The following is a 27,784-nucleotide window of genomic DNA, read 5'->3' on the forward strand; positions in this document are numbered from 1 at the left end:
GGCTTTAAATCCTTACTAACTAACTAGAACTCCGAGATCCTTTTTACAATCAGAGCAACCTGTCAAACACTTCTTGCGTAAGCTCTTCTGAACTTTTATACTGTCTTCTAATGAATTTATAATTCTACCAACTTTGGTGTACTCTGTAAATCTACTGATAATTCTACTAATAGCTACATCATCTGGATAATATTTACACAACACCACGAAAAATCTGGAAGAAATGTAAAAGATATGATGGCATATGCTTAAAATAGAAAGATGAGACGAAAACTGTGTGTGTGTGTGTGTGTGTGTGTGTGTGTGTGTGTGTGTGTGTGTGTGTGTGTGTGTGTGTGTGTGTGTGTGTGTGTGTGTGTGTGTGTCTGTGTGTGTGTGTGTGTGTGTGTGTGTGTGTGTGTGTGTGTGTGTGTGTGTGTGTGTGTGTGTGAGGAAGATTAAGCAAATCTGTGTATCTGTGTATGAAGGGAAGGGAGAGGGGGAGGGAAGAATAAACTCCATAATAATAAAAAGAACTCAGATCTCCCAAAGCGAGGAGGAACCAGATGTCGCTGGGAGCCAACACCCACCCAGCCACCGCCCACCCACCTCACCACCCAAGAGTGCCAGCAAGTGCCAACCCTCGCCCAGTGCCTCCGAATCGCGCCTCCAGTGCACTCCAGTCCTCCACGGTTTGCACACGGCCTCCCCTCGCTTCGACCACCGCCCCCCCTTCGACCAGCGGCGAGTGTAGTTAGTGTTTCTTGTTTCTTCGGTGCCTTCGTCAGTCCCCTTGCCCCCACCCCTTCGCCAGGATGCCAGCTCATGCTAGCGGTCAGGCCGTGGTCTCGGTCACCAAGACCTCCTACAAGTCCGGCGCCAGGACCCCGGACATCACCGGCTCCCAGACCATCATCGCACACACCTCCGGCCTTGAGGTAAGTCTCACAACACTCCGAGGGAACATTTAGTTAGCAACACCAGGGTACGTAAAGCAGGTCCAAATACACATTCGAAGACATTATGCTTTTATCTACACTAAAACTTACAAACTCACCAAAGCATACACCAGGACACAAACACACCGGAGCATCGAACAGAAAACGTACCAGGGCACACATTCACTTTAGTATAAACGTAGTGTAAAACACCTGGAAAAACATGAAGGCGCAGAGTCCACAGAGTAGAACACACACAGTTACTCGCGCTAGGACCCACACGCCAAGAAAACAACGACCAGGACATAACGACGGGTCTGCACCAAGTCACACCGAAGCACAGTCCAGGATCTCCACCTGGCAAAATACATTAGGACAAGCAGAGTGGGAAGCGCATGATCTCGAACTGAGACAAGAGTAGGACAGGTTTCAGAGCGAGATATCATTCACTGGCCACGCTCGTTGTGGTAGGAAATGGTCGGACAAAGTACACAATTTCGAACAGCAAAAGAAAGTTTTTTATCATGGAAGCACAAAATATCACAAATCCAGTATTCAAAAAAGCAGAAAGAAGGACAAACAGCTGGAGATAGTAGAGTTAAATCCAAGAAATGCCGGAAAGATTATTAACAACCAAATTCAGACATATCTATTAATAGGACACTTCAGTATAATCTTCGAATGAATCTTTAACCACAAATTAATGCCATTCTTTCTAGTTTTGCTTCCTTTCCACGTGTTACAAGTTGACTTTCCTACAGATCTCAAGTCTTTCATGAAATAAAATCGTGGAAGGTGTGCTGAGAGACTGAACTAAGAGCTGTGAGTGAGATGGATGGCGATGCTCTGAAACAAATGAGTTGTACTGTGGGTGGAAAAAAATAATGCCACGTGCTTATCATCTCTCATGGAAAGTTCTCTGGCACTAGAACAAGCCTGATACTTTGTGGAATGCATTATCTGGATGGTTGTGTCGAGACAGGCAAGAGACGCAATGTGTTGAATGTTGGGAGAGGCAAGAGACGGAATGTGTTGAATGTTGAGAGAGGCAAGAGACAGAATGTGTTGAATGTCAAGATAAAGAGTACCAGCACACTTTGTTTACGTTATGTTTATATTTTTTTTCGCAATTGATTAACCTGTTAGTACAAAGGAGTCTTTTTAAAGATTTTTTCTTATTTCTAGTAGGGTTTATTCAGTTCAGGAGAACAGAAAGAAGGCTATATCTAATCCCCACTCGAAACGTCCCACCTATGCAGAATATAATTGTCTGATGATGCCAGATTGATATATGGAAACGTCATCGTGTTGAAAGACCTCGAGGAATCAATGCCAAGCAGCAGCATATCTTTCTTCCTTCATTTTTTATAACTTTTCCATTAATCTTTCTATGCTTCTTTGCACATTGCTCCTCGTTCTTCCTTTGTACCATCCTTCTTAGTTCCCCGTCGTACAGTTCTCCATATTCTTCCATAGTTTCTTCCTCTGCTATTTTTTCGAGATTTTTTTTTTACGTAGCTAACTCTAAACATCGACTAGACAGTCCATATTTCTTAAATCCCAACAGTCTTCCTACTCTCCATACACCTTCCCATCTCACCACTTGGACACTACCCACCATCCATACTGTATACATACCCGGTCTGTCTAGTCTGGGATCGAACTCGCGCTCTTTGGGATAGTAGTTCAACATTTTACCACTTGACAACCAGCTTCTCACTTCATCCTTTCCATCCAGCCTTCCACTGTGTATTGTATCTCTTTTCTCTCCCTTCACTCCCTCCCTCTCTTTCCTCCCTTCACTTTCTCCTCCCTTTCTTGTTTTCATTGCTCTTCTACCGTTTCCCCTCCTCTCTCCTCCTCCTTTCCTCCCTCCACACCTTCACCCTAACTGCTTCCACTGCTTCTCCCTGCTCCCTTCTCCTCACCTCTGTCAGCCTGAAACCCAAAGAGAAGGTGTCGCGTGCGGGATGACTGTGACGAAGCGCGACAGGTCCTTTTTTTTTTTTTACACTCTGTCTCTACCTGTCTGTATCCGCTTCTCTCTCTCTCTCTCTCTCTCTCACACACTCACACACACACACACACACACACACACACACACACACACACACACGGCTATGACAGGTACCGTTATTCAATTGTTCCACTTGTTCTCTGTCACACACAACCTTACACACACAAACACACACACACAAGCACACACACACACACACACACACACACACACACACACACACACACACACACACACACACACACACTCGATCTGTCCATCTATCTATTTTTTCTGTTTGTATCTGCTTATCTATCTGTCCATCTATTTATCAGTCCATCTGCTTATCTGTCTATCTATCTACCTATCTATATATCTATCTATTACAGAGTCACTGGTCAGTACTATCATATTCCTATCACCTTTCAAACACTCTTCATGTTCTTTCAAACTCTCTTCCATCTTCTTTCCAAGCCTGTTGCATCTTTGTTTTTCCTGTTCCCCTTCTCCAGGAACTCTACATTTCTTCGGTTCCTACACTCTATACACCTTCCTTACACCTCTCAAATGTCTCCTTCACCTCTCATACCTGCCTTGCATAACCCTTAAACCTGTACACACCCCTACACTTTCCCAACACCTCCCTACGCCTTCTCTCCATACTCTTACGTCTTCCCTACACACCCCTGCACCCACACCTTCCACCCAACAGCCTTGTGGTGTGGTGGGGGAAACAAAACTGACTCCAGAGATCGGTGTCTATATATGGAGTTATAGGCGGTGGGTGGGGAGGATGGGTGATGAGGGCAGGGGGTGCGAGGGAGGTAGAGGGGAAAATAATGTGGATGGAGGAAGAAGAAAAAGATGATAGAAAAAGCATGTGGAGTGAGGGAGGGAGGGCGGAGATATGGAAGGAGGGAGAAGAAAAGGGTGATGGGGAAAGAGATGGAAAGGGAAGGAAGAAAGAGGGAAATAAAGAAGTAATAAGAAAAGAATGCTGGGGAAAGAGATGGGGAGGCAAGAAAAGAGATTAGCATGAAGGAAAGATGAGCTGACTAGGACATAGGGAGGTAGTGAAAGAGATGGGGAAGCAAAGGGAAGGAATTGGAGGTAGGGAGAGAGAGAGAGAGAGATAAGGTATGGAGATAGGAAAGAAGGAAGATAAAAAGAGTGATAAACCAACGGGATGATTAATGTGAGAGGGGAAAGGATAAGGGGAGGTATAGAGAGATAAGAAGGTAGGGACAGTGCAAAAGTGGTTAGGGAGGGAGGGAGGGAGAGAGAGAGAGAGAGAGAGAGAGACAGACAGACAGACAGACAGAGAGAGAGAGAACAGGGGACCGGGGGAGGGCGAAGGAAGGTAGGGAGATATGGAGAGGTAGGGAGGAATAGCGAGGTAAGGAGAGAGTTTGGGAGGTGGGCGGAAGAAAGGTGAACGATGATTATAGAGTAAGATAGGAGATGGGAAAGGGAGGAAGGAGAAATAGGGAAGATGGACGATAAAGGGAAAGGAAGAAATAACTGAACAAAATAACAGTAGCACAGATGGCTGGTGTGTTGAAATGGGTAGCGAATGGAAGTGGACGGAAATGTATCAAATTAACAGATATGAAAAATGATGAAGTGGGGGGGGGGGACTGATAACGCATGGCACTGAAATAATTGGGTGGAAGTGGTTGCCCGTCAGAAGAAGTGGATGGATGCTCAGGGTGGATGAAACCAAGTGGAATGGATAAAAGTAAATGGATGAAGCGGATGAATGAAAGATGTGAATGTAGGTGTGCGGTGGATGAAGGTGAATAACAGTGGATGAAGGTGAATAACAGTGGATGAAGGGCATTGATAAAGATGGAAGAAAGGGGAATGTGTGGATGTTGATAACTGGAAAGTGGGTGGGAAAAGTGAATGTACAATGTGAATGCAAATGAATAAGATAATGGATGGTGCTGAATGAAAGATTTGGATGAAAAGAGGATGTTAAGATAAGGAAGGATGAAGAAGGATACGCAAAAGGGAAGTGAGGGTATAGCTGGTTTCCGTCACACACACACACACACACACACACACACACACACACACACACACACACACACACACACACACACACACACACACACACACACACACACACACACACACACACCTTGGCTCTGACAGGTCTCTCTCTCTCTTTTTCATCCCGCACCTGGCAACCCTCATCCTCCTTAATTATAAATCACTCTCTCTCTCTCTCTCTCTCTCTCTCTCTCTCTCTCTCTCTCTCTCTCTCTCTCTCTCTCTCTCTCTCTCTCTGTACCTCAGCTCTACATTTCCTCCTTTCTCTCTCCCCAATCCGCATTCATTTCTTCCCTCCCTTCCTCCCAATTCGCCCCCTCCTTCTTCCTTCCCTCCCCCTAAACTGCTTCATCCCCTTCCTCTTTCAGTTCTTTATATCCTCCCTACTTCTCCATTGCTCCCTTCCTATTTTCTCACTCATTTCATCCTATCAGCCTCCCATCTTCACCCTTTCCTTCCCCATTTTCCTCACAACCTATTCTCTCCTTCTCCTCTTCCTCAGTCTTCCTTTTCTCCCCACTCCCATTTCTTACACCCCCAAAATCTTCTTCCCTCCCCGCACTCTTCCTCCCCTCTTCCCACATCCCCAGTCTCTTCTCTCTCTCCCCATTTCGCCATCATCTCTTTCCCTCCCTCTCATCTTCCCATTCCCTCATTGCCTTCCTCTCTCCCTTCCCATTTCCCCATTCTTTTCCTTCCTCCTTCCCCACGTTCCCACTCCCTTCCTCTATCTCTCACCATTTCCCCATCGTCTCTTTCCCTCCCTCCCTCTCATCTCCCTATTCTCTCCTCTCCCTGTCTCTCCATCCCTCCCTGCATCTGTTCCTCCCCACACCCTCAGTACTGAACCTGAGTTATTTTCGAAGACCCGGGGTTTGCTGCGTATGTCTGTCAGTAAAGGTGGGAGGGGTGTGGGTGTGGGTGTGGGTGTATGGGTAAACTGTAAAACATGTGTGGAGAGGTGTGAGTGTGTATGGATGGGATGTAGAGAATGAGAGGGTGTGTGTGTAGGGGGGGAAGTATGGAATGTAAGTAATGTCTGGCTGTGCATGGGTGTGGATATGAGGTATAAAGAATGTGTAAGTGTGTGTGGGTGTGGGTATGGAGTGTAGAGAATGTGTGGGTGTGAGTATAGAGTGTAAAGGATGTATAGGAAAATGGATGTGAAGGTGGCTATGGCTGTGCTTAGAATGTAGAGGATGTGTGTGCGTGTGTGGGGGGGGGGAGCAGAGGATGTGTAGGTGTCCAATAGGTGTGTGGATTAGGTGTGTAGGTGTGGGTGTGGTTGGGTGGATGGATGTGAAGGATGTGTAGGTGTGGGTAGGTATGGGTGTATGGATTAGGTGTAAAAGATAGGTGTGTGTGAATGTGTGTCCTTTTGTGTGTGTATGTTTGTTTGTGTGTGTGTGTGTGTGTAATTCACCGGGTCGGTCAGGATCACTTGATGGTCGTGATCGTCAGCTTTTACCCTCCCGGAAGGGAGCTGAGAGCTCATATAGTCCGATCTAAGGGCATGGCTGTGACCTTCACACACGCACACACCCATCCCCTTGCTCAAGGGGGACAGTAACCACTCACTTTGTCAGTGAAACTTTTCACAACCCAAGCGAGGCGCGAACTCCCGTCCACCAGTTGGCAAGCGGGAACGTTACCACTGCACCAGCGAGCGGTGTGTGTGTGTGTGTGTGTGTGTGTGTGTGTGTGTGTGTGTGTGTGTGTGTGTGTGTGTCATTAGTAACTTTTTGTCGTCGTGAAGGTGAGAGAGAGAGAGAGAGAGAGAGAGAGAGAGAGAGAGAGAGAAGGAGGGGAGGGGGCAATAGAAAATATGGGTGTAGTATAAAAGTGTGGATGGAATATAAGCCTCATAATTAGCCCCGGAAAAGGAAGACATGTACCTGTTTCAAGACATACCCGTGTGTGGTTATGTCTGCATTTTATATCAATTACCGGGAATATATAGCACATTCACAGAGTTCCTTATGAGTGCTGTTTCTTTGATGTTTTTGTAAAGTGAGTGTTCCTCATCTTTCCTGACAAAATTAGCGTAGATATGACTGTTACTTCAGCGAGACAAGTTAGCGGTAATAAGAATGTTGTAAAAGATCTAAAAGCAAGTAGCCGACAAACAGAAAAGTCACAGGAAGCGACAGGGCGTTCTCTCCGCACATCTGAGCATTGCTAGAGTATATTTAGCTCAGAATATATAGAGTCAAGGCCCATCCACCACCACGAGAACAATTATTGCCGCCGACAGCCAATGTGATGCACGCCAGAGAAAGGGGAAAGACTTTAGACATGCCCTTTCCTGGATAGAGAGGGATTTTGGCCTTGTTACTGAAGAAAGAATAGAATATGGTGCACGATGTTCTCCTTCCTTGACAGCGAGGCATTTGCTGTTGGTGATGGTGGAGAATGAATGGGAAAAGGAATGCAACATTGTTCTTCGGTGACAGTGAGGCATTTGTTATTCTTGTTGGAAAAATAACAGAATTAGGTGTGTGGTGTTCTCCTTCGCTGATATTGAGGTGTTTGTTTTTCTTGCAGAAGTCTTTGATTTAAACTTTCACCACGCCTCTGCTGCCCAATATTCATGTTCATCTTCACAGGGTGTATTACCTTTGCCCTGCCAAGGCACCCCAGCCCGTCCCATCCACGTTTTCCTTTCTGTCCATTCCACCCTGTTTCCACTCCTTCCCCCTCCCTTCCATCCCATCCCATCACACACACACACACACACACACACACACACACACACACACACACACACACACACACACACACATCGAACTTGCTGAAAAGACATGTATGACCTAATCCCTAAAAGTTATGGCCACCTTTTTTTTTACACCTTCGCGAAACAAGATCAGAACCTAATAAGATCTTACTAAACTCATCAAAAATAATCATGTGGGTCTGAATCCCGTGTCCTCAGGTGCGAAACCCACAAAATGAATAAAAATCTCTGACCACGACCTCACACCATCGTCCCAGTTCTCCCAGTAAGAGGACGTATAGGTATTATACTTTGTATCATTTTCTTGACATCTCCAGACGGTTTTTTACAGCTTTGGAGAGATTTTTCGAACTGGAGGGGTTAGATGCAGCCCCTTCACGACCAGGGCGCGGTCTTTAACTGAGCAAAATGGTCTGCCACATTGATACGTCATCACTTAATTTCTTCTCTTTTTTAATCGCCCACTAAGAATCGGCCCATTACCTACATTAACTAGAGTGAGTGAAATATAGAATTTTTCTGGGGGGAGTGGGGCTGCAGTATTAACCCTTCACTACAATGACATCTTTTGTGTTTTGTATTTGCTATTACTCGGCATCGTTTAGTTTCAGGGAGTTTAAAGATGAAGAGGTTAAATATAGCTTTCAGTGGCACTCTCAGTACGAAAGGCCTCCCCTATAAACAAAATCGTCTGAACTTTGGGATTTAGAATAAAAGTGGCTTGGGAGGGAGATGATTATTCAGACACTTAATTTCCTAGAGAAGATAATCAAACCACAAAAAGCTTTCCACCACTTGCTCAGTCTCAGATACTATCAGGAAAACAAATGAATTAGGTAGGAGGCTGAAATTGAACAGATGCTCGACTTTTTTTCTTTTTTTTTTTTTATCCTTAACATATCAGCCAGAAACTTTCCCCGCACTTAGTACAACAAAGTCACTGGAGGTCGAGCAAAGAGACTTAAGAAATGGCAAAAGGCAGCTAAGGAGAGAATGTGAGACTCATTGAAAAATCCGTACCTGCGATGGGCCTCGAATCTGTGTATGACTGACGTTTTCTTAAGTTTACCAGTTAAATGCGCCGTTTTCTGTATGCGTATGAATACAGAAAATGGCTAGTAATGAATTTTTGTGGGCAACTTACCAGTTTTACTAAACTTGTATTACACCTGCCATCTCTTGCTGTTTGTTGTCTTAATGCTCCATTTTATTCATTCAACCGTATTGAAGGGATTAATGGAGATTGTTTTTAACTTCTTCTGTACATGGGATTTCTCTCAAGTTGAACTGAACTGTGTGGCGGTAGCAGGAATAAATTGTATTAGACGTCATGATGCTGAGGGACTTTGTCAGTGATTTTTTTTTTTTTATAGTGTTCTTTGCCACTGTCGCCTCCCCAACCTTTTTCAGCATCTCTCTTGGTTTCTAAGAGTGAATTTGTTATTGGTTCAGATTTGTGTGGGGGTGGAATTGTAAGCTTCCCAATCTCTCCTGCTTTCACACAACTGCCCCATCTTTCCTAAAACTAGAAGATAGATTATTCTTTGTCTTCTCAGCGTTTTTATCCCACACCTTCAAACACCCCCTGGCTTCATCCTTATCCCAATCCCCGCCCCCTCCCCCTCCCAACGCACGATCTTAGTACTCCTCGAGTATTCTTTCTTTATTCATTTATATATATTTTTTGTCATCATCTTCCAATTACTCCCCCTTCATCGCAATCTTCTCTTTGGGCTAGTTAGGTGTTTGTTAATTTCTGTGTTCTTGGTTTATTCTCATCCTCTCTAAGAAGTTGTGAGTTAGTAGTTGGTAAGTCTTTCTGTTCTCAATTTATACTACTCCTTTGTATCCCTTCATTCCTCATCCATCTTCCCTTTCTCAGAGGCTGTGAGTCAGTGGCTTGTTATTCTTTGTTTTCTTTGTTTATCCTTCTCATCCACCCCCTATCTCACCCAATAAAATTAATCTTACTCCCTGGTTAATCCCTCAGGCACTCCCACCCAGTAATTTCCTCATCTGGCAAAACAGTGACCAGATTTTCCACGGGTGACTCTTCTGTTACTCTTCTGTTTTTGGTCCGCTCTATTTACGTCGTCAGGAAAAGGAAGTGAATGTGTATCTTTGGTTCTTTTTACGTTATCTTTGTCCATTCCTTCCTGTCTTTCTATCGGTCTAACTTACTGTCTATTTGCCTGTGTGATTGTCTATATGTTTTAGCTATACTACTGTCCTATTACAGTAGTTAGTGATTCATATATTTGGTAGGGCAACATGAGAGAGAGAGAGAGAGAGAGAGAGAGAGAGAGAGAGTTTTATGTGAGCTAACTATGTGGTCATCGACGTCGTTAAAATGTCATATGTATTGGTATGGCCACTCCCATCTTAAATGGCAGAACCAACTTGCCTAGCCCAGGTTTCTTATGCTCCTTAATGGGCGAAAGAGGACTGGACGATGGATGGATGGATTAGTATAGCCACACACGTCACTCATAGTCGTCCCGAGAGCCCTTCCCCATGCCATCCCATCTCACCCCGTAATCAAACTTCCATTCGGTAAAATCTATAACAATCAATCCCAAATTATCCCTTTCAGTGTATAGGGGCCGGTACTCGGTTAGACTATACTCCTTTTACTATAACTTGGCCCAAAACTGACATATCTCACTCTCTCCTACTTGAATGCTGAGTTTTAGCAATAGTGTAACATTTAAATATGATGCTAGTCACGGAGAAGTGCTATGGAAAAGATGCATCGCCAGAGCATTGTCTAATTCTACCATTGAGATACATACAGTAAGCTACTAAAGGACGAAAATCAGGGCCAAGTTAGGAGGACAGAAGTATAGCCCAGTATAATGAACGGTAAATGACCAGTCTCGGAAAACCTACAGTCGTTTTTTGAAGACTGAACCTTGTTTATGCTAGGCTGTCAGTCCGATTGGGAGATTCAAACCACCACACACACACACACACACACACACACACACACACACACACACACACACACACACACACACACACACACACACACACACACACACACACACACACACACACACACACACGCCTAAACAGAATGACAGGAGAGGCTACGCAGCTTCCGACATCATCCTCAGTAATAGCTTGTGAGGTGCGCAGGTACAAAGCTTACTTTTTTTTTTTTTTTTCGTACCAGATATTCATTTGGATTACAGGACGCCATTTAATACGGGGACAGTAATAACCCTGAAAAACAACACCGAAGCTATAGGTTAGATTAGGTCAAGGTATGTTAGAGATGACTTAGGTTAGGTTAGGTTAGGTAGATGAGGCTTAGCTTAGTTAGTACTGTAGGTTAGGTTACGTTAGGTTAGGTCAGGTAGGTTAGGGGAAGATTCTGGAGGGGTAGTGACTTCAGAATGTGTGTGTGTGTGTGTGTGTGTGTGTGTGTGTGTGTGTGTGTGTGTGTGTGTGTGAGTGTGTGTGTGTTTCCTGGTGGCTGTGTCCCAAAATTGTGGGCCAGAGGGTCACTTGCTCCTCTGACTCATGTCCCGTCTATTGTTAGATGTGTGACCTCCTACAGCTATTTGGGGGACTGCCGGGCTGATAGAGAGAGAGAGAGTATATTTAATTTTTTGCATAAGTAAGGTAAATGCCAGAAGAAATTCCCAAAATTCCCAAAGACACCGGGCTAGGTTAGGCAAAGCTAACAATCAACAGGTCAAGGAGGGGAAGAAAGGTAGATTTATGTTTTTGTACCGCAAGAGACTCTCAAGATGATGATGATGTATAAAAGAGATGTAAGTGCATGTATGGTTTTATAGATGAAACTGATTTTGCACATACGAACATGTGTGTGTGTGTGTGTGTGTGTGTGTGTGTGTGTGTGTGTGTGTGTGTGTGTGTGTGTGTGTGTGTGTGTGTGTGTGTGTGTGTGTGATTATAACAGTGTTACTGTATGAAGGTCTATGCATTCCCCTGATGTAGCTATTGTGTGTGTGTGTGTGTGTGTGTGTGTGTGTGTGTGTGTGTGTGTGTGTGTGTGTGTGTGTGTGTGTGTGTGGAATTCGAGGAAGGCTTCTGAAGGTACCAAGGTAAACCACCTGGCACACTATACACGCACATACACCCACACACGTACACGCTGTCACGCGGTTACAGTACCCTTCCCGTCACACACACACACACACACACACACACACACACACACACACACACACACATACACATACACACACTTCAAAACTCATATGGATATACAGAAAGTGCACACGGAAGTAGAATGAAGTGATCTCTTTTTTTTATCACCGAGAGAACTGTGAGATTACGTCATACTGTCACATCAGTGTTTGGTTGAAGAAAAAAAGAGCCCTGTGATTATTTCAGAATTAATCTGAGTGTGTGACTCATGAACGGCCGGTGATCTCATGTTCGAGTTCTTGTGGTTAAAGAAACGTGTTGTGGGTGTTGCAGGTCGAGTCTCAGAGGAAGCCAGATACTTTTCTATCATTTTGAGCGCTACCCGGGGATTAGATCCGTCTCCTACCCTTAATTCTCTCGACTACAATAGCCTAGCCTCTGGTCCCTACGCTCAGAACGGTGCAGTGCGGAATTAGCTATAAGTAATGAGGCGGAGTCACACGGCGCCTGAATACGCCAGACCAATTCTCCCTCAAAACTTCAAAGAATATTAACGTTTACGCTGGCATAGCTTCACACTCGCACTCCTTTTATGTCCACCTGTCTAACGCAAGAGTCTACTAGTACTGCTGGTGTGTCATGTACTACCGGGATGCTGTCTGTCAGCTCTGAAACTGTCTTCCTCATTCTCCCTTTCCCACTGATATGACCTCCACTCTTTTAAACGCAATATGTCCTGTAATTTCGAAGTAAACGAATGTTGAATCTGGGTTTCTCTTAGTTCAGTTTTCTTTGGAAGGACAGATTTTGAAGGTTCTCGGGTATTTTTCTTTCGGCACAGCTAAAAAAAGATAATAATAATAATTGGTGTGCGTCTAATTTACCATGTGGAAGCGAACCCGAGGAACATACTGCATGGCCTTCGTCGAGTGTGAGTGAAGTCTGAGGTCTCCAACAGGTGCTAAGTTAATCCCCCCCATCAATTCCGCCGCCCTGTAAAATGTTAAGGTTCAGTGCTCTTTCCGGTCCTTGAATGTCTTTTTTCAGTTCTAGCTCCCCATCCTCTACCCCTTGACCTACTTCTGGAACTCCTTTACGCCTTTCACTGCTCTAAGATTCACCATATCACAATTAGTATGAATAAATAAAAATAATATCGGCAGTCAAAAACTCATATTAAGCCTATTTAGAAAAATGTAAATCTATCGAGGTCTTATTGTAAAAAACTGTCTTTATCTACCTGTCCATATACCAGAGTACCTGTCTATCTATCTATCTATCTACCTATCTATTACCTTGGGCAGCATATTGTTGGGGGTAGCCTCGACGATAGAAGGACCTCCAAGCGTCTCCGTACCTTCTCATTAACGATCCCTCTTCCCAAGACACGCACTCTTCTTGACATTCATTTCATTCATTGCCAGACGCCATGTATCCTGAGATACTCTCGAGAAATGTACAAATAAATAAAAAAACTAAAAATAACTGAAGGCCACACCGGAGATATAGATGGTTACAGAACTTTTTACAATATTCCCCGTGGACACCTTTGATTAGTTCTCAATATCATCACCCCTTCATACCGAATCGTGGAGAAGCTGGGTTAGGATGATGCTGATGATGATGATGATGATGATGGTGGTGGTGGTGGTGGTGGTGGTGGTGGTCTTCCAGTATATCCCAAAGCTTTTTCACCCACTCCCTCCTTCCCGGCATGCCCTTTTTTCTTACCTTTGTCCTGTGCTAATGAAATACAGGTCAGCGGTGGGTGTTAAAATCGGGCGCATGAAAATTCTTAATCCCCTTAATAAAATGACATATTTTTTAGTTTATTCTTGTTAAATCGAAACTTTTTTTTCATGTAACTTTGGAGAGACGTTTTCGAACTGGAGGGGATTGATGTAGTCTTCCGAAGCTAGATAAAATCGTCCGGAGGTAGCGGGAATAATTATAAAAATAAGTCAACGATGGGATGTGTGAAGAATTTCCGCTGAGTAAACGACCAAATTTTCTGTCGATCCGTCCACGACTGCTGAGAATCCGTAAATAAAAAGTAAGCAAGTTTTATTCAGTCTTCGCCGTTTTTGGACACGATGAATAAGGAAAATTTAAGAGGACACTATAAATTTTTAATACACACACACACACACACACACACACACACACACACACACCATCTGACTGTGAACTGCAACGCTATGTTTCATTTCAGGAGACGTTAAAATCATCTCGCCTTTCGCTCTGACCGAGATACTAAGAACTTGTATTATATTCCAGCCAACGTCATATAATTTTAATTCTCCAGTTAGAACCTAATTCTGCTAAACGGAAGGACAGAGGGAGAAATGGAGGGAGAGAGGAGGAGAGAGAAGGGATGGAGAGATGGAGGAAGGATGAGAAGGAGGAAGGAGAAAAAGGAAAGGAGATGAAGGAAGAAAGGGAAGGAGAGAGGAAGGATGAGAAGGAGGAAGGGGAAAGAGGGAAGGAGATGAAGGAAGAAAGCGAAGGAGGAAGGAAGGAAGAGAAGGAGGACATGAAGGAAGAGAGGGAAGGAGGGAGGATGAGAGGAGGGAGGGAGGCAGGGAGTGAGAGAGAGTGAGACAATCTTTCTTTAGCAACTCCATCTACAGAGTGGAGACATCTAGGAGACGGTATTTGAACTGCTCGGAGAGAGAGAGAGAGAGAGAGAGAGAGAGAGAGAGAGAGAGAGAGAGAGAGAGAGAGAGAGAGAGAGAGAGAGAGAGAGAGAGAGAGAGAGAGAGAGAGAGAGAGAGAGAGAGAGAGAGAGAGAAAAAAAAAACAAAGTATAGAACAAGAGATAAAAATTGGATGTGAGAGTGATAACCTTCATACACACACACACACACACACACACACACACACACACACACACACACACACTTAACCCCATTCGGTCCAATGCCGCCCATTTTTTTTTCTCTGACTAATATCGGACGTATTAATAAAACTGCTTAAAGTGCCTGTGTTTCTAAAAATAGCTCCACAAATTACTAAATACGATGATGATTTTCTGATTAATTATTTCTGCCATTAGTAGATCCCTTGAAGCTCAGGAAGGGCTTCTCGTAGTAAATTGGTTGAGATAAGGTCAAAAAAATAAATAAATAAAAAGAGTACAAATGAATCCAATGAAAACCAAACAGTAACGGGGCTATGGGTAATTTCAAGGTTTTGTGAGAGAGGACGTAAATCTACCTGGTCTGGGGCCTCAAAATCTATCCATGTATCTATCTATTTATTGCCTGACGCCGAATCATGTGAGGGGATAGCCTCGACTAAAAGACCTCCAGACGATCCTCTCCTTACCCAGTAACAGCATCCCCACCTCCCCCTTCTTCCTACAATACACCACTCTCCCTTATTTCAACATGTGCATAGGAAAATAAGGAATAATTGCCAGAGATGAACTGTAACTTAACATTAGTGAAATACAACAAGGGAAATAAGAATGTGGAGAGGACAGTGTGGAAATTCAGTGAAGGGAAGGAAATAGATGGAGGAATGCGAAGATGGGCCAGGTGCGAATGAGGGAGATAAGGAGAGGTGAGAGGAAGAGGTGAAGGGTGGTGGAGATGCCCAACCACGCAAAAATATAGTGTGTGTGTGTCTGTGTGTGTGTGTGAGAGAGAGAGAGAGAGAGAGAGAGAGAGAGAGAGAGAGAGAGAATATGAAGTGGTGGAGGGAGATAGGAGGAAGGTGGTGTGGGAGAGAGACAGAGGGGAGTACATGACGAACTGAGGGGAACGAGAGGGAGGGGAAAGACTAATGTAGAATTGGGGGAGGGGGGAGTGGGCAGTGGCATGACAGTACTGGGGAGGGGGAGACAGGGGAGACAGGGGGCAACGAGGGGGGGAGAGAATGACAGAACGAGGGAGGAAGGTAGAGTGTGGGGGGTTCAGAGAGAGAGACTGGGATGGAGAGGAACTGAGAGAGGTGAGGGAGTGCTGGCCAGGTGTTGCTAGCGGTAGGAGCCCTTCTTCCTGCCTCACTCCTCGTGCCTCCACTCCCGGTGCGAGCAAAAAGAGAGAGAAAAGAGAGAGAGACCAGCAGGAGAAGAAGAGGAAGTACTAGTGTCAGTGCCCAATTTACGGGGGAAAAACAAAAACACAAAAGCCACAAGCAAGAACCATGGCGTCCAAAGCGGTTATCAGGGCGGCCGCCTCCTCCAGTAAGGTCTCCAAGGTCTCGGCTTCGTCCTCGTCCACTCAGGTCATCTCCAAGAAGGTGTCCTCCTCGTCAGCCACCTCCAAGCACAAGGTTCAGTCCAAGACCTACTCCTACCGCACCGGGGCTCCGCCGGACGAGAGCAATGTCACCATCGAGTACATCAGCGATATTACTAATGTGTCCAGACTAGAGGTGGGTGTGGATGTGGAGACTTAGGTGGATATTGGGGTGTGGATGTGGAGCTTTAGGTGGGCATTGAAGTGTGGATGTGGAGCTTTATGTGGATATTGGTGGAGATTTGATGAGGGAATTTAGTACCAATGTGTCCAGACGAGGTGGGTGTGGATGTAAAATTTTAGGTGGATACTGGTGGATTTCTTAGAGGAATTTTTGGATAAGAGGATGGAATTTTAAAGGGATTTTTAGGTACGTCTAAAGGTGGCTCTTTGGTGGATTTTGAGTATGTGGGTGTTTCCTGAGCGATTTTTTGAAGTGTGGGTGGGTCGAGTTTTGAGTACGTGGGTGGAATTTTGAATGGATTTTTGAGCGTGTGCTTATGGTGTTTTCTGAGAGACATTGGAATATGGATTTGGATGGAGGTGCTGAAGGATTTTAGTGTTTGGGAGTAGTTTTTAAAGGTAAGTGTGGTAGTTTTTAAAGGTGATTGTGTGTGTGTGTGTGTAATTCACAGGATCGGTCAGGATCACGTGATGGTTGTGATCATCAGCATTTAACCGTCCCGGAAGAGAACAGGGAGTTCATATAGTAGTGAACTTCCAAAGGTTCAGTGCAGCGAGGTAAGCAAGGCGGAAGTGTGACATGACCTCCTGTCACGGGCAAAAGTTGGCTGTTGATAACCTAATACTGGAGTTGGCTGGAAATTAGGTGCAAATGAAATTCGATCTAAAGGCAAAGCCTTGACCTTCACACATGCACACACCCATCCTCTTGTTCAAGGAGGACAGTGACCACCCGCTTCGTCAGTGAAACTTTTCGCATCCCAAATAAGGCGCGAACCCCCGTGTTAGCAGATGCTAAGCGAGACCGTTACCATTCGGCCGACGAGCTGTGTGTGTGTGTGTGTGTGTGTGTGTGTGTGTGTGTGTGTGTGTGTGTGTGTGTGTAATATTTGAGTGATAGCTGAGTGCATGAATGTGTTAATTTTTAAGTGTATGAAGTGAATTTTTATAGGGAAAATTTGAGTGTGTGGGTCGGCTAATTTTTGAGTGTGTGCGTGGATGTGTCTCGAATTTGTTTGGGGTGGTGTTATAGAAGGACCCTCGAGTGTGTAGCTGGAGATATTATATGGATGTGTGTGTGTGTGTGTGTGTGTGTGTGTGTGTGTGCAGGAAAAGGATTAATAAGGTAGGAACAACGGTGAGGTGAAGGTGAGGGAATGAATTTGGCAGGAAAAGAAAGCTGTCGAGATTATTAATATGGTAATAACGAAAATGTGGAGAGGGTAAAATTGGTCGGAAGGAGGAACTAGCGCGGGGAATTAATCGTGTAGGAAGAAGTGCCTAGAGTGGATTCTTTGATAATGATGTAGGTGGTATTTATATGACTCTTAAAGGTCCACATGTGTTTACTTGTATATTTATTTATTTGGGGAACTGGGGTGGGGGAAGATAGACAATGAGATATTTTATTGTGCCTCTGTGTGGAAATTTTATTCCTTCAATTCCTTGAAGTCATTTTCACTTAATTCTTGCCACCACCAGACGTTTTCATTCAGCTTGGTAAACTCCCTCTTGCTATAGGTAATTAAAGGAGGCTGTTTCAAACCTCATTCACTTTGAGGTGTGAGTTTCCGAAGATGAAGAAAATGGAAATTGCGTCATTGGACTGAATGGGTCAGGAGAAGTGTAGGATTAGGTACTGGGCATATGGATGACTCGAGAGGAATGGTGGTTAGGAGAGAATATTTGGGTATCAGACTAGAATTATTTTCCAAAAGCACTCTGACACGTCAAAGTATCATATCCTAAGTGGCTTTGAGGATATCGTAACACCTCTTCCCTAGCGATTTATTCAGCACATTGCACATCAATATCTTCTTTTTTGTCTTTGGTGCAAATTTTTTTTATTTCAAAACATCAGTAAAATAGAAGAGAATCTTAAGGTGTAATATGGAAATTAAATCGCTAAGGAAGAGGTGCTAGGAAGCTATGGTAACTAGAATACAGCCCAAAGAGCAGCTGAGAGGTTCTAAGTAGGATCCATTAGTGTCTGTAAGTTCTTAAGTGTGTGGAAGGAAATGTAAGTGTTTCCGAGGATTTTAAAGTGTAAGTGAGCATTTTTAAGTGTCTTGGAGAATTGTTAAGAGGCTAAAAAAAAATCTTAAGAGACTGAGAAACTTTTTAAGTATTTAAGAAATGTTTTAAGTGCCTGGTGATTTTAAAGTATCGCAGATTGTTTTCAAAAGTCCAAGGGTGTGAATGTTCAGGATTTTTTTTTTTTTTTTGTCAGTTTTGGTGTGCCAGAGAGAGAGAGAGAGAGAGAGAGAGTTTAAAAGTTTTGAGAGAGATTTTTGGTTGCCTGAGAGAAATTCTTAGGGACAGTGAAAGATTTAGGTGTCTGAGAGAGATGTGGAGACGTCCGCGAGAGATTTTAGGAAGCATCAGGGAGATTTTAGGGAGCGTCAGAGAGATTTTAAGGGGTGAGTTTCCAGTAGCTGAGTGGGATTTTGATTTACTAGTGGGATTTTTTTTAGGGTAAGACGTTTTTTAGAGAGTTTTCCAAATCTGAGAAGGGTTGTGGGAGTGTGGGATGTTTACTGGGATTTTCAGAGGGATTTTTGGGGGATAAGATCTGGAGGGATGCAAGGATATGTGGGGGACTTTTTTTTCAGGTGTCTGGGGGATTACTAGATGGGTTTTCGAAAGTCGTGGGGGGGGGGACTATGGAAATATTCACTGGGGGGATTCAGGGTGAGTTCTGAAGGGATGCAGGGATTTTGGAACTTATTCTATTTTATTTTTAATTTTTTTAGTGATAGAGACTCTTGGATGAATTTTTGATGCCTGAGGGGGGGAGGGATTTAGGACTATAATAAGATTTTTAGGTCTGAGTGAGTGCTGGAGGGGTGAAGAGAGTTTAGGGAGGATTTGTAGGTGTCTCAGAGTGATTTTGGAGGCGAAGATGAGGGATTTTGGGATGTGTCTGGGAGATTTTTGGGTATGGAAGGTTCTGGAAGTGTGGGGGGATTTATGAAGACTTCAGTGGAATTTTGGGGTTTAGTTCTTGAAGGGTGTTAGGGATTGTGGGATTATGGTAGGATTTTTTAGGTTTTTCAGTATAAATTTTAGGTGTTTCAGATAGATTTTGGGGACGTTCTCGATGTGTTATGGGGTTTTGTGGGACTGTAGGAGAATTTTTAGGTATTTGATGGAATTTAAGGCCAGTTCTCTAGGGGCTGTGGGGAACTGTGGGATCCTGGAAAATATTTTTAAGTGATTCATCGGGATTTTGAGGGGTTGATTTTTTTTAAGGGGTTACTGGATAGCTGGGGAATTTGGGGACGCCTTTCCGATGGCTGAGAGGGATTGTGAGTCTATGGGATTTTGGGATTACTTCTGGAGGGATGCTGGGGACTGTGCATGGGATTTATGGGTGTTTTGTAGGGATTTTTGGTCAGTGTTAGTAGGATTATTGGATGTCTGGGAAATTTTTGGGTGGGATTCTAGTGACTGGATGGAAATGAGAGGTTGTGGGAGTGTGGCAGGGGTTGTGCTTGAGGGATTTTTTGTCGGGGTGATTTTAGTTGGGTTGATTATTTTTTGTTGGGGTGATTTTTTGTTGCGGTGACTTTAGTTGGGGTGATTTTTTGGAAGGTGATTTTGTTGGGGTGATTTTTTTTTTTGGGGGGGTGATTTTTATTGTTGGGGTGATTTTTCTGTTGAGGTGATTTTTTGTTGGGGTGATTTTGTTGGGGTGATTTTTTGTTTGGGCGATTTTTTGTTGGGGTGATTTTAGGAGGGATGTTGGAAATTTTGGGGGTGGGTATTAGAGAGGGATTTGGGGATTAGTTCATGAGGGATGCAGGGAACTGTGAGGGTACTGGGGGCAGATTTTTCCTTTTTTCTGTTTTTTCGTGTTTTATCTTTTCCTTTTTGTGTGTGTGTGGTTTGGATATTTTTGGCGCGTTATCGATCTTTGAAGGGAAGTTTGGAAATGTAGGTAGATTTATGGGTGTTTTATTAGAGGGATTACTGATGAATTTCTCCTCGATGCGGGATACGTGGGGCTGTGACTTTTCAAAGGTACTTTAGTGAGCTTTTTGGATGAGTAATAAAGGAGTATTGGGAACAGTGGGACTGAGAGTTTTTTTTTTCTTTTAAATACCAAAACTATTTAGACGCTTTTTCGAGGCCGTGAAAAAGGAACTTAGGACGTCAACAGTACACTTGGGAGCCTTTGTTTTTGCCCACCATCATCTCTCATCCTTGGTCAAAGTCTCAGCCAAGGTCACATGGAACGAAGGACACAAAACCCAAAGCAAAATTACTCCGACACTTCTCTGTTACGTGAACTATTTTCGTGTTACCGCAGCACGAAATAGACAAGGGAATAGTATGAGGAGGATGGATATCTTTGTGCTAATGGAATGTGAAATATGGAAGGTAGGAGACAGTGCTGGCAGAGGATTGAATGGGAACTTCTGCTTATGGTTGTACGTACTTTGAAGCTTTCCTTGAGTGTACGAGTAATAGTGTCATCGCGAACTGATTCTTGTGTAGTTTCATGAAGCTTCGAAATTTTTTTTTTTTTTTTTTTTTTTATGCGAGGAAGAAGGAACCAAAGGCCATGAGCCCGCAGTAACAGTTCCCTCCAAGAGAAAAAACAAAATACAATAGAGAGCCAAATTCAAGATCCGATCATTTTGAGATGCCTGGACACACTACGTTTGAAAGACTGGAGATCATAGGCAGGAGGAAATACAGACAGAGGGAGACAGTTCCAGAGCTGACCTGTTGCATAAATGAAAGACTGGGAGTAACGGTTAACTCTTGCATTAGAGAGTTGGACAGAAAAGGGATGAGAGTTTGCTGCCAGACGGGTGCTACGCGCCCGTCGTAGAGGTGGAGGAATGCAAGCAGACAGTTCAGAGGAGCAGTGACCATTAAAGTAGCGATAGAAAAGAGATAAAGATGCAACAGTGCGGCGAAGAGACAGAGGTTGAAGGGAGTCAGTAAGAGGAGGAGAGTTAATGAGACGAAAAGCCTTTGACTCCACCCTATTGAGAAGAGCTGTATGTGGGAGCCTTCCCACACATGAGTTGCACTCCACACAGGGGCGGATAAAACCTCTGTATAGAGTCAACAATTGTGCAGGGGTAAAGAAAGAGCGGAGTCGGCTTAGCACACCCAATCTCTTGGAAGCAGATTTTACAAGAGATGTAATATGATCCTTCCAAGATAAGTCCTGAGTAAATGAAACCCCAAGCATGTTCAAGGATGATGCAGGATTAATCTGAATATTATTAAACATAAGTGGGTATACCTGTGGAAGATTTTGTCGGGTTGATAGGTGTAAGAACTGAGTCTTAGATGCATTAAAGAAAACCATATTATTTTTACCCCAGTCAGAGATATGAGCCAAGTCAGACATTAGGTGTGCCATAGCCTCATCCCTTGTTTCTTGAAGTAACTGTTGAGATGGGCGTTGCGGGAACCGAATGGAAAGATGAAGGGTGGAGTCATCAGCGTATGAGTGGATAGGGTTAGATGTACAGCTTAGAAGATCATTGATGAATAAAAGGAAGAGAGTTGGTGATAGGACAGAGCCCTGAGGAACACCACTGTTGATAGATCTAGGAGAAGAACGATGGCCGTCTACGACAGCGGCTATAGAACGACCAGAAAGGAAGCTAGCGATGAAGGCACAGATAGAAGGATAGAAACCGTAGGAGGGCAGTTTGGAAATTAAAGATTTATGCCAGACTCGATCGAAAGCCTTTGAGATGTCAAGTGCAATGGCAAAGCTTTCGCCAAAGTCCCGAAAGGAGGATGACCAGGAGTCTGAAAGGTAGGTGAGAAGATCGCCAGTGGAGCGTCCCTGACGGAACCCATACTGACGATCGGAAAGAAGGTTGTGATAGGAAAGATGCCTTAAAATTTTTTATTAAGAATTGACTCGAAAACTTTTCAAATACAGGACGTTAAAGCAATTGGACGAAAGTTGGAGGTTGGGAGTGGTCACCCTTCTTTTGGGACTGGCTGAATGAGAGCAAACTTCCAGCAAGAAGGAAAGGTACAAGTTGACAGACAAAGGCGAAATAGTTTGCCTAGGCAGGGTGTAAGCACAGAAGCACAGTTTTTGAGAACAACAGGAGGGACTCCATCAGGCCCATATGCCTTGTTAGTACTGAGGCCAGTAATGGCAGAAAATACATCAACTGAAGAAATTTTAATGTCAGCCATGAGGAAGTCAGAGGGGGAAGTGATGGAGGAACAGCACCGGAATCGTCTAAGGTGGAATTGGAGGAGAAAGTCTGTGCGAAGAGATCTGCTTTATCAGTAGAAGAAATAGCTACAGAACCATCAGAGTAGAAAAGAGGAGGGAAGGATGATGAGGTAAAGTTGTTAGAAAGATTTTTGGCAAGGTGCCAGAAGGAGCGAGAAGAATTCGAGTTGGAGAGTTGAGAGCATTTAGTATGGATGAAATTATTTTTAGTAGAGCGAAGAACAGACTTAGCACGATTCCGGGCAGAAACGTAAAGATTATGTGATTCAGGGGTGGGTTGGCTCCGGTACCTTTTGTAGGCCCTCTCCTTGTTGCGGACAGCATTAGAACAAGCGTGATTAAACCAAGGCTTTCTTGCGTTAGTCAAAGGATATGAGAAAGGAATGTATGCTTCCATGCCCGAGAGAATAACCTTAGGCCCCTCAAACTGGTGAAGTATTTTGCATTTTACTTTTGTAGCTGTTCGAGTGGGTTTATTTAGATTAGAGGAGGCATTTAGAAGTGGAAGGGATAGATTTGAACATTATTAAATTCCTTCCTTACTAGATGTCTCCCGTAATTCAAATAATATAATCCCGAGAGAGTAGGAATAAACAAAAAATCCACAAGGTGTTACACTGAATGGCAGGTCTCAGCTCGGGAAAAAAAAAAATCCTATTGTTTGTGAAATGATTCATGTTTTTCTCAATCAGTCGACAGTTTAGGGACTACTTCTTAAGCTTGTCGACAACATTTTCATTTAGTTAGTGCTTCCTCAAGACGATTTTCTTCATCTTAGAAAGGACCCCTTGTTGCGAAGATGTTAGGGAAAAATATATCTAACCTTTAAAGTTAAAACATTCTCTCAGCCTAAAAAAAAAAAAATACTCTGAAGATGAAAAGAATATTATTAACAAAACATCGTTGCAGTGAAGAGGCTAAAGTGTGCATCGGGTATCGTAAGAAAGGAAACATTGGCTCGTGTGTGTGTGTGTGTGTGTGTGTGTGTGTGTGTGTGTGTGTGTGTGTGTGTGTGTGTGAAGTTTATAAGAGATCGCAGTAGCAATATCATAAACTAATAGGTTCACATTTTAGCCACTGAAACTTCGAAAACTTTAAATGATGAGTGAATGAGGTGTGACAGCTTTTCTTTGGGCACATTGATAGTAGCTCTCCTGCCAGTGTGTGTTCCCTTTTTTTTCCTATTGTTTCCGGATCTGACTTATCCAATTCTTAATACTGAGAAGACGGTTATGATAAAAGTGGTGATGATGAAGTTGAGGAGGTGGCAGAGGAGGAGGAGCAGGAGGAGAAGAAGGATGGTGATTATGATGATAGCACTACTGTTGACTGTGATAAGGGTGAGGATTATGACTGTGATAATGATGATGATGATGCTCAGGGTTGATGAAGCGTGCTGATGGGGTTTTCTGCTACCACGTAAAGCTGCCCAAGAATCATAGTGAACACAAAACAATTCAAAAGAGAAATATAGTTGTTTAGGTTGGGATCTTATTTATTCATTTTTTCCATTGAAGACGACATAAATCAAAGAAGAGGAGAAAGATGTCAGTGGCTGTTGTGAGAGAATCATGAGAGGTAGAGTGATGGGAAAGTGTGAAGGAGAGGGAAGGACAGAGGAAGGAAGTTATAAGGGACAGTAAAAAAGGAAGGGAATGGGAGGGGAAGGAAGTGGAGAGTGAGGGGAGACAGTGTAGAATGCAGAATGACAAGAGAATGGGAAAGCAGTGATGAGAGAGGTACGAGAGAAGATTAATACTTTCAACCCGAGGACTTCAATTGCATTTATTCTTGCTACCTCCAGACGATTATATTTAATTTGGGAAAGATCCCTCGTACTCAAGATATTACTGAAGGTTGTGTAGAACCCCTCCAGTTCGATAAGTCCCTCCTAAACTGAATAAAATCGTCTGGTGGTAACAAGAATTAGATAATTGGAATGTTCTTGGGCTGAAAGGATAATTAACACTAAGAGGAAACAATAAAGAAAAGGGAAACGAGCGAAGAATGGGAAGAGTTAGGAAAGATGGACTGTGATTAGGGACAGGCGAAAAGGAATAAACACTCTCAAGAACCTGTGCTCACCTAGGTTGATTAAAGTCACCTGACGTTAACTGCAATAAAATAATAAAGAAGACAAGATAATGAAAGGATAAAGAAATTGTGAAGGGAGACAGTAAAGGGAAGAAAACGGGAGAGCAAGCAGAAAATAATTTAAGAAATCGATTTGAAAAAAAGTGAAAACAGAGTAAAAAGGCGACAAGCAGAATAATGGACAGGATTCATGGTGGATATATGAAAAAAAAAAAAAATCTACTTGTGGATGGGCAGTGAGAGAAAATGGGTATGGAAATAGACGTACGGGAAAAATATTCTGGAAATTAAAAAAAAAAGGATGAGGAGAAGGAGGAAGGGAAGGAGAGACGAAGAAGTAGAAAGCAGAGAGGAGAAGATCAAGATGTTAAACCGCGTAAAGAAAAGAATGCGTGGGTGGTGGGAGGAGAGGAGGGGGAGAGAAGAGTGGGAGGAGGGAGGAAGGAAAGGGGGAGGGGGAGAGGGAGGGGAAAAAAGGGGGGAGAAGGAGAGGTGGAACGAGACCTATGGGAGGGGGAGGGGTGACATTGAGTCTATCTTGGCACAGTGACGTCAAGAGTAAAGTCTCTCTCTCTCTCTCTCTCTCTGTACTGTCGTCAAAACACATGCTTCTTTAGCTAGGACACAAATATTTATAAATAATAAGGCCAAACCACGTAGTGTGGACTGTAAAGTCAGTGTAGTCTGTGTTTCTCTCTCTCTCTCTCTCTCTCTCTCTCTCTCTCTCTCTCTGGCACCGAGAGAAGATGCCTACCTCCTGACGTGGCTCTCTCTCTCTCTCTCTCTCTCTCTCTCTCTCTCTTAGGAACTTAACTGTGACTAATTCCAAATAATATGTGCAAGTAATAATATATGAATTTGAGACGCGATTCAAAGGAGCAGAAACCGTACAGAGGAGAGAGAATAGATCAAGATGGAAGAAAGATCAAGCACTGGAGAGAATATGGAAGGAAAAGGATAGAACGAAAAGGAAAAGATAATTTGAGATGAGAGGGAAGAAATAATAAGGAAAGAAGAGAAGAATAGAAAGAGGATGTAAAGGAGGAAAGGAGTGTAGGACTGAGAAGGAGGGACGGGAAGAAAAAAGGAAGGAAGGATGAAAGAGAGGATTGATATATTGGAAGAAAAACAGGAGGAGGAAAGAAAAGAAAGAAGTGTAGGAGAAAGGAGGAAGAAAGGGAAGAGAAAAGAAAGGAAGGCTAGGATGAAAAAAAAAAAAGATAAAAAATAAGGGAAAAAACAGAACGAAGGAAGGGGAAAAAGAGTTATGGAGGAGGAGAAAAGAGGAGGAATAAAGGGAGAAAAAGAAGGAAGGAAGAAGGAAAATAAGGAAAGAGAGGAAGGAGGGAAAGAAAAGAGGACGGGAGTAATGGAAGAAAGAAGGAAGGGAGAGACGGAGGAAGGAAGAAGGGTCAAAGAGAGAAAAGTCCAAGGAAGAGAAGAAAAGAAGAAAAGGAGACGAGATTTGTAGGAAGGACGAATGAAGAAAGTCATAAAATATAAAAGCCAGGAAGAACGGAAGTAAGACAGAAACTGCAGGAAAGAAGAAGGAGTGTTAATAAGAAAGCAAAAGTAGGAAAGGAGGAAAGGAGGAAGGAAGAACACAGGAAAGTAAAGAAGAAATTTAGAATGGGAAGCAGGAAGAGTAGGAAGGAAGAGTAAAAGTAGCGAATTAAGGAAGAAGGGAAATAAAGGAAGGAAGAAGAGAATGAGGAAGGAGAGAGAGAGAGAGAGAGAGAGAGAGAGAGAGAGAGAGAGAAGAATGGGGGAGTGTGACCTTGAATGGGGGAACAGGAGAGGGGGGAGGGGGAGAGAAGGAGAGGGGGAAGGGGGCCAGAAGGGGGAGAGAGGGTGTATTAGAGGGGACTTTAGACAGCACATTAGTATGAGAGAGAGAGAGAGAGAGAGAGAGAGAATAAAAAAGTGGAAGGGAGAGAGAAGATTTGAAAATAGGAACTGAACAGAAGAAGAAAAAGAGGGAGGAAGATAAAGGAAAAGAGAAAGAAAATGAGGAAGGGAGCGAGGGACAGACGAGGAAGCAGACTGGAGAGGGAGGGAGGGAGGGAGGGAGAGAGAAATCTTGGCAGAGGTGTGAGGTCTGTCTCCTCCACCAAAAGGAGGCAAGAGGGAGGAGAAAGCAGATATGAGGGTGGGAGGGAGGGAGGAAGGGAGGGAGAGAGGAAGGGAGGAGGTGGGGAAGAGAGATGGTGGGAGAGCATGAGTGGGGTAGAGTTACACAGAGTAAGCAAAGTTATATTGCTCAGAAATTTGAATACATGCATGTTTTGAACAACTCTTTTAACACCATATCTTTGGGTAAAACGAAAAAAGTACAATAAAATATCGGGATGATGATGATGATGATGAACACTTAACTTTCAACTCAACACACAAGAGACTATTAACGTGTCATATGCAAAAATAGACTGGCAGTGGAGAGACGGAAACTAGCCTTCTGTTCTCACCACACACCCACCCACCCTCGTCATGTCCCTTATTCAATAGCGGCATGGGGGAAATAAGTCTACGGGGATTTTTATTCATATTTCACAATGGAACTACTGTACATTAATTTTGGGGTGCCATAACGTCTTCTATACTTAAATTCTTTGTAGCCAGAATTAAATCCCAAATTCCGTCAAGAGCAGCAAATTTGAATCTATTCACTGCTAAGATATCCCATTAAAAAAAAAAAACAATCGTCTGGTGTTAGCCTGATCAATATACCCACGTCCGCCTTTATCAGAAAAATTAACTTCACTCCAATGACGTATTGCTTATTTTGTTCTAGCTACCTGCAGACGAGATTATTCAGCTTGGGAGAGACTTCTCGAGCTGGAGGGGGTCATATACAGATTAATTAACCCCTAAATCTCCCCTAAACTGAATATGTCCGTAGCTAGGCACGAATAAAGTAAACATCAACGGCCTGACCAAGTTAAAGCCTTTTTTTACCATATTCTAGTCTCGCTTACGGCAAGATGAGGAAATAAAGTAACTCGTCTCACCAAGCTGACTACAGATCTATGAGGCTTACTTTTTTGTTTACGACTTATGGTTTGCTTTTCCTATGAGGCTTCCATTTCTTATCGTTAGTATATTTTCCTATTCATATTTCTGTCCTTTAATACTGAATGAGAAATAATTATATACTTTGCTACACTGTAAAGAATTGTGTTTTGTTCGTGTTTGATTTTTGGGTTTTTATATGAGGCT

General features: G+C 43.5%; 1 protein-coding gene across 1 annotated transcript in view; it reads left to right on the top strand.

Moving 5' to 3' along the window:
* The first annotated feature begins 608 nt into the window (after positions 1-608).
* Positions 609-27,784, top strand: part of LOC145403541 (paramyosin, long form-like) — a 94,345-nt gene continuing 67,169 nt past the window's right edge. Inside the window, exon 1 of the mRNA XM_080275213.1 lies at positions 609-917. Coding sequence (XP_080131339.1) covers positions 795-917 — 123 coding nt within the window. The 5' untranslated portion in view covers positions 609-794. The remainder of the gene's footprint in view (positions 918-27,784) is intronic.

The sequence above is a fragment of the Coenobita brevimanus genome, chromosome 61, assembly GCF_032717465.1.
Source record: "Coenobita brevimanus isolate Jiangsu-jjx chromosome 61, ASM3271746v2, whole genome shotgun sequence".
Taxonomy (NCBI): domain Eukaryota; kingdom Metazoa; phylum Arthropoda; class Malacostraca; order Decapoda; family Coenobitidae; genus Coenobita; species Coenobita brevimanus.